A 7,397-nucleotide genomic window follows, 5' to 3' on the forward strand; every position below is an offset into this window, starting at 1 on the left:
GTATGGATCACTTGCGTTGTTACCGACATCTGGTGAAAATTTCATATCATTAGCACCTCTAGTAATATATTTACTGAGAAAAATGGTGACGTGTTTTATACTTATTTTACCCGCTGTACTATAAAATATATTACGTAAGGCTTTAATGATCAACATGTTGGAGATGAAAGAGAAAAACCATTAACACAAACTTATTAAACTTGTTTATATTTTTAGTTTAAACCATCCTGAGTGTGCTCGTGTCCTCTGCATGCTCAAAGTTTCCAGTTTGATAATTAATCTGATAACCAGAAAACCTCGTCTCTACAGGTTTATGGAGCGTTACCATTAACAAACTTCCACTACAAGTTGATGTTAAACTTTGGTCCAAACAGACGAGTTAATGTGTGTTAATTACAGCAGGATAATGATGGTGTCGGTGGATCAAGGTGGGATTAACCAGAGGACTGTCAGCTGGGAGACGCTAACTGCGCAGAGCTCAGGAGGTCGTATCGAGCTTAAATTAGCTCCGAACACTTCACAGATTTGGACTCAAACAGCCGTCATGAACCCAGCTCGTGTTTTAGTGTTTGAGGTCCGGAGGCCCAACTGGGACATGTTCAGGAACTTTCTCTGACCTTGCGCTCTTTGTCTCCGTACTCCAGGCCCAGCGTGTCCATGGCACGGACGATGGCAGCCAGAGACTGGATGGTGTTGCTGTAAACCACAGGCTTGTACTGCTTCACGTCGTCGCCGGAAAACCCATCCTCGTGGATGATCCTGGACAGACAAACACAAGAGTTAGAAGGTTGGCAGGGTTTTTAGTGTAAACCTGAGACGACCGGTGGTCCCAAAACATTTTCTGCAACACATTTAGGGTTGGGTAAAATCGTATCGTCAGATTAATCATCAGAAAAACTTTAATAAATTATTTTTTGGCACTTGATGGTTAATACGATTAATGGTACCAGGAGCTGCGTTTCCATTGCAAATGTGCGCAAAACTTTGTTGATATTCTGTTAATGTCGAAAAACACAGTTTCACAACTGCAGTGTTTCCATTAAGTAATAAATGTTATTAAAGTCACGTGAATACGTTTGTTCTCATGATAAGTCATTACAAACATGGCAGCGATGGATGTAAACACATAGCATGTTGCTACCACGACACTAGCGCTCATCATCAGAGGAGACGTCGGCGTCTTTTATCGAGGCTTTCCAGAGACAAGTCCCTACTTGGGAGCGGCTACGTATGCTGTGTTTTTGGGAAATTATGGTCGGCTAGTTTAATACATCCTTCTACAACTTCTGTGATATTACTACTGTTTCTACTTCCTGTTATCTTCTTCATCATCGTCTTTTTCACCAGTAGAAACAGACGGTTGTGGATCACGTGACTCCTGTGATGCGGAAAAAGTGTTTCCATTGCAGTTTTGCGAAAAACACCAATTTAGATACGGCCGAAAAACCACCTCATCCTAGTGCAAAAACATTTTGTCGAAAAAAGGAAGTAGATTTCGAAATTGACGTGTTTCCATTGAACAAATTTATTTTCGAAATTCTACTTTGCACATTTTCATGGTCAATGGAAACGCAGCTAGGCTGACTGACCGATGCTCCTCTACGTCTTAAATCTGACAAACTTTTTTTCAAAACTAACTTATTCATCATAATTCTGGTTTTACTTGGTCTAGCAACACAATGTAAAGCCTGAAATCAGTAGTTTTATCACAATTTGGAAAAGATTTTTACAAAGAGCAAATCTTTCCCACTAAATTGGTCATGTGACCAGGACATAGGGGTGTCCAGAGACTCCAGGGGATTAATCGTCAAATTAATTGTTATTGGAAAAATACCACAATTAATCGTGATTAATTTTTTTGTCAATATTTCCCAGCCCTACCTGCAACACATTTAGGGTTGAGTAAAATCATATCATGAGATTAATCGTCAGAAAAACTTTAATGGATTATTTTTTGGCACTTGATGGTTAATATGATTAACGGCACCAGGCTGACTGACTGATGCTCCTCTCGATTCAAATCTGACAAACATTTTTAACTCTGTAATTTACTTATCATAACTCCGGTTTTACTTGATCTATCAACATCATTTAAGGATTGATGTAAAGCCTGAAATCTGTACTTTTAACACAGTTTGGAACAGATTTTTATGGAGAACAAATCTTTCCTACTAGAGTGATTTAAACTGGTCATGTGACGAGGATATGCTGGCGTCCAGGGGATTAATCATCATATTAACGGTTATTGGCTAAATAAATACCACGATTGACAATTTTTTGCCAATATTGCCCCACACTAAACACATCAGAAGTAAAAAAATAAGAGGGGAGTGTTTTTATAAAGACAGGGGAAGAAATGTTACAACTAAAAGACGTTTGGGACAGATGGGAGGGTCTATGACAGTGGGCTCAGCTGACATTTAGACACACAGTGTCCTGCTGTTTCAAATGCCATGATGTCTTTCACTGCAGTTAACACAAGGACACAAAGACAGGTCGTCTCAGACACACTGAGAGCCAAGAGGACAGACGGCCTGACAGAGTCCAACATCCAGAGTGACGAGACGGAGACGGAGACCCGGGTCATCAGGAAACTGCTGCCTGATGCACAGAGACAGATGCAGGTTGGGGCAACAACCTCACAGATGAACGAATGAGGAGGAACAGTATAGTCCAGTACAGTATGTATGTACCTGTACACCATGTTTATCTGCATAAAAACTACCTGAAGTGTTGATGGGACCCTCTTACCCTACATCCCCTCAGGGATAAAAAACAAACACAAAGTCAGAATTCAAGATTAATTCTAAATATCATGGCTTTGACTATATGTCTCTATAACATCTGACCATAACCATCTGTTGTATCAGAACCAAAATACAAAATGTTAAAAACTGATAAATCCAGGTAACCAATACTGAACTTATGAAGCCACAAAAATGCCAAAAAGTGTCAAAATCTGTTTAATTGAACATTCTGTTGCACACGTTCTGTCAGTATTTCCCAAACTGCACCAAAAATATCTTCAGACACTCTACTAATCAAAATAAATAAGATTAGACGTACACTGGATCTATTTTCACCTTGTAGCAAACAAATGTGGCCTGCCACCAAAATTAATGATTTACGCCAAATTTCAAATATCGTGCATATTATTGCCTTATTATGCCTAATTTTGTTTAACCAATTATTGCACACTTTCTGTAAATTATATAAACTTCATTTCACTTCTCAAATATCACTGTGTTTGTCCCCTATATGATATATTTAACTGATTTATTTTATCCAAACAATCAATGATTTATAAAGATAAATCAGGAAAATTAACAAAGGTGCCCAAACTTTTCCATTTAACTGTCTAAAAAGACGAGTGTCGGGGGTAAATATTCATTAATAAATGACTCTGAACATCTGTCAGATTCATTTATTTTCTTTGTTGTGTCAAAATAAAACAAACTGAATCCCATTGTGTCTGTTTTTGTTGTTTGTGTTTCTTTAATCCATCGTATCCTTGGGTAACAAACCTCACACAAATCTGTCCTTGCCTGCAGGTGTGTGAAGGTGAACTGTGTTAGTGTGTGTTTGTGTGTTAGTGTGTTAGTGTGTTGGTGTGTGTCAGTGTGTGCGCTGGACTCCAGAAGTGTAATATTTCTGATCAATCAGGCAGCCTGCCAGCCCTGAACACACCTTCCTTCCACTCCATCAATAAATCCCCTCGCAGCATTACTTCCTGTAAAGATACGTTGACTCAGGTGGTCTCAGGTGGTCTCAGGTAGTCTCAGGTGGTCTCAGGTGGTCCAACGCTGCACTGCGGCAGCTTCTCCCTCGTTTCCTTTCAGAGTTTCAGCCCTCGTGTTTCGGTGCAGCTGATGGACTCAACAAGCAGCCACTTAATCTGTAATTTTGCGTCCCGTCTTCGCTCGCAGCAGAGAGGTGAAGGAAGGACGAAGTCTTAATTGGATGCTGCCGTCTCTGAGGTAATGATATGTTGAGCTGAGGACTGGGAGGTGCATTTTCACTGTAACATGATCCGGAGGAAGCAGAGCAATTCTAAAATCTCTCCTGTCTAAAGTCAGAGTTACACTTTAATCACTGGTGATGGAGGAAAGATTAGTGTGACCTTTTAATAAACACACTTCACCAGCCCATCAATCTGGGAGGGGTCAAAGGTCATTTAGAGTCCATCAGTTTACAGAGAGATAGATTATTCACAAGGTGAAAGCATTCAGGACAATTAACAGGCTTCACCCAGAAGGTCAGACTGTGCAATGAGCTCCATCTCTAGAGGTCTCAGTCAGCAGGGTAAAGGTCAAAGGTCATGACCTCTTCTCTCTAAACATGCAGCACAACTTAGTTTCATCTGAAGGAACAAGAGGATTTCTGGAGTAGATCCAGACCAGAGGACAGCTGTTTACCCAGAATGCACTGCAGCAAACTGCTCCTCTGAAAAATAAATAAATAAAGGAAGATTTTAGGTTTTTAGACACGGCTTCTTCTTTATAGCTGTTTTTTCTTTTGTTAAATAAATCATAAAACGGGACAAAAAGTTTAATTTTTGTTGGACTGAAGGTGAGTTTTGCTTATTTTAAACTCAAATCATTTGTTTCTCAAACGTTACAGCTGTTTCTCCCAGGGGTGTAAGAAAATATCGATACATTGAAATATCACGATATTTGATTTCCTGATACTGTTATCGTTTCCCAGAAGAGCTTTATCAATCTTTAATTAAGGGTTAGAACAGATGTTATGCATGGTGTGCTCTTTATATTCTTATTTGAATCCTTTGGAGATAAAAATGGCAACGTATCGCCTTAATTACTGTATCACAATTTATCACAATATTTCACAATGTATCGCAATATATTGTCTTGTCACCCCCGTGTCCTGATATGTATCATATCACCAGATTCTCCTGATGCACAGCCCTAGTTTCTACATGTTTGAGGGACATCTGATGAAATCTAGAAGGACGTGTCGCTCCTCCAGGTGACCTCACGTTGAACCGAAAGAACTCGGAGTTAAAAAGTTATTTGTATTAATTATTATTTCTTCATTAACTCAGAGAGAAGGACAGAAAGCAGCTGAGCCAAGAGTTAATATTAACAATGGAGGTGTTCCTGACTCGCAGTGTGTGTGTGTGTGTGTGTGTGTGTGTGTGTGTGTGTGTGTGTGTGTGTGTGTGTGTGTGTGTGTTTGGCACAGTCCGCAGTGACCTGAAACACAGTTTAGTTTCCCACTGAGCCACAGATGGATGCAGAGACTGACATATGGCTGATTTAAGCCCAACTTTCTTCCATGATATCCTGAAGCTGCTGTCAGAACATCACGTGTTTGTTTTAACCACAACCAGCAGCTTCTGATCAACCTTTTACCAGCTGCTACCTGTGTGAACATCAACTCCTACAAACTTCAGTTCAGATGATTTAAAGCAACAAATAAAGCTGAAACTTCACATTTAGAGTCGCATTGGTTTAAAACAAAAACATTTCATTTTTTTTATGTCAGGAAGTCAGGACAGTAAATTATCAGCGTTTCCTCTTGTTTAAGTGCTGGAACCTAAATTTAAACCTGTCAGTTTGCACAAAGACGACTCCGCTCAGTTTATGTGAACATCTGTAAAGGAGCAGAAAACGTTTGAGGCTCTAAAGGTTCATATTTGGGCTGTTGCCAGATTCTTATCTGGCGATACGATACATATCAGGACCCGGGGATCACGATACGATATATCGCGATATATTGCCAGGTTTTTTTTCTTCAATATTCAAATTTTTTTAATTTATCTGATTAAATTCAGTTAGGTTAGGTTAGTTTTATACAATCAGAGGAACTCTGAACAACAGTGTCCTTCACATTTCTTCTTATAACCAGAGGTTAAAATGCAACATAAAAATGAACATTTACATTTTAAGCCTTAATTAAAAACTGATACTGTAATATAACGATTTCTTATTGATCTGTTCTTATTTAGGTCAGGTTAGAAAATATATTCAACTGACTTGATGACATCAATGCAGTATCAGGATATAAAATATTGTGATATTTCAATGTATCAATATTTCTTACAGCCCTATAAATAACATTCATTTAAACACTGGTTTAGCTGCTTATCTTCATTTACAAAATTTACTCAAGTAGATGAAATTATTACCATAAAACTTCAACTTTAAGTGTATAAAGTACATGAAAAATATCTAAGTAAAAGTAAAGATACCTTAACAGAAAGTAAATTTGGTAAAAATAATTTTCCCTGATAAGAAAAGTACTTAAGTAATAGTAATAAAACTGCTCACAATAATCAGGAAAGTAAAAACAAACACTTTTCATGATGAGTTTGGTCATATTTAACTTTGTGTAACCAGGAGTTAAAATTTAAAGTAAAGAAGTAAAAGTATCATTTTATGTTTTAAATGTAACAAAATAAAAGTAAAATTAGGATTTTAAAAAAATGTGGGTAATATAAAGATCCTCAAAAATATCACTTAAGTACTGTATCAAAGTACTTCATCAGTACACAAATCTGAATAATTTAAAACTTTGATCATTAACTTTCTCAGAACAAGTGTCTGAACCAGTTTCTGAAGTGGAAACTTTGTACGTCGATTAAAAACGTAAAGAAAACAATCTAAATTACATTTCTAGTAAAACAATTTCAGTCAGAAAAAAGAGACCGAAGCTACAAAAAAGTAGAAAAAATAAAAGTTATAAAGTTTGAGTTTTTTATGAAAATCTCCTGTTTCTGACTTTAAACTGCAGAAATGTTGGAGTGAAGCTCTGCTTCTCATTAATAACACACTTTTATCTTCACACCTTCTTCTGTGAACACACACACACACACACACACACACACACATACTGACTACGCACACACATACTGACTACGCACACACACACACGTACTGACTACACACACAGAGACATAGAGGCATCAGCTGCTCTGTCATTTGGCTCCATTCGCTTGTCTTCACACCTTGAGGTCAAGCAGCAACATCCCAAACGCGCACGCACGCACGCACACACACACACACACACACACACACACACACACACACACACAGCTCTAACTCATCTCATCTCATGCATCAGCAGGTCTGCAGCGCCTCGTTTCTAACAGTAAAACTGCAGAGGCTCCGTCCCCTGACAGCTGCAGCCAATCACTGGCCTCCAACCACCTTCCTCTTCTTTAATATTGTGATGATGATGATGATGATGATGATGATGATGATGATGATGATGATGATGATGAGCAGAAACATCCAGGGTTTCCCTCCGTAGACCACCCTGTCTGTCCTCTACAGATCCTGGACTCACAGAGTCTCTTTGAGGAGACCACCCTGTCCTCTACAGATCATGGTCTCACAGAGTCTCTGTGAGGAGACCACCCTGTCCTCTACAGATCA

General features: G+C 38.7%; 1 protein-coding gene across 1 annotated transcript in view; it reads right to left on the reverse strand.

Moving 5' to 3' along the window:
- LOC106536960 (guanine nucleotide-binding protein G(o) subunit alpha) overlaps positions 1 to 7,397 on the reverse strand; it is a 25,778-nt gene that overhangs the window by 13,486 nt on the left and 4,895 nt on the right. The window contains exon 3 of the mRNA XM_014034324.1: positions 618 to 759. Within this exon, the coding sequence (XP_013889778.1) occupies positions 618 to 759 (142 nt within the window). The remainder of the gene's footprint in view (positions 1 to 617; positions 760 to 7,397) is intronic.

The sequence above is a fragment of the Austrofundulus limnaeus genome, unplaced genomic scaffold, assembly GCF_001266775.1.
Source record: "Austrofundulus limnaeus strain Quisiro unplaced genomic scaffold, Austrofundulus_limnaeus-1.0 Scaffold2055, whole genome shotgun sequence".
Lineage (NCBI taxonomy): Eukaryota > Metazoa > Chordata > Actinopteri > Cyprinodontiformes > Rivulidae > Austrofundulus > Austrofundulus limnaeus.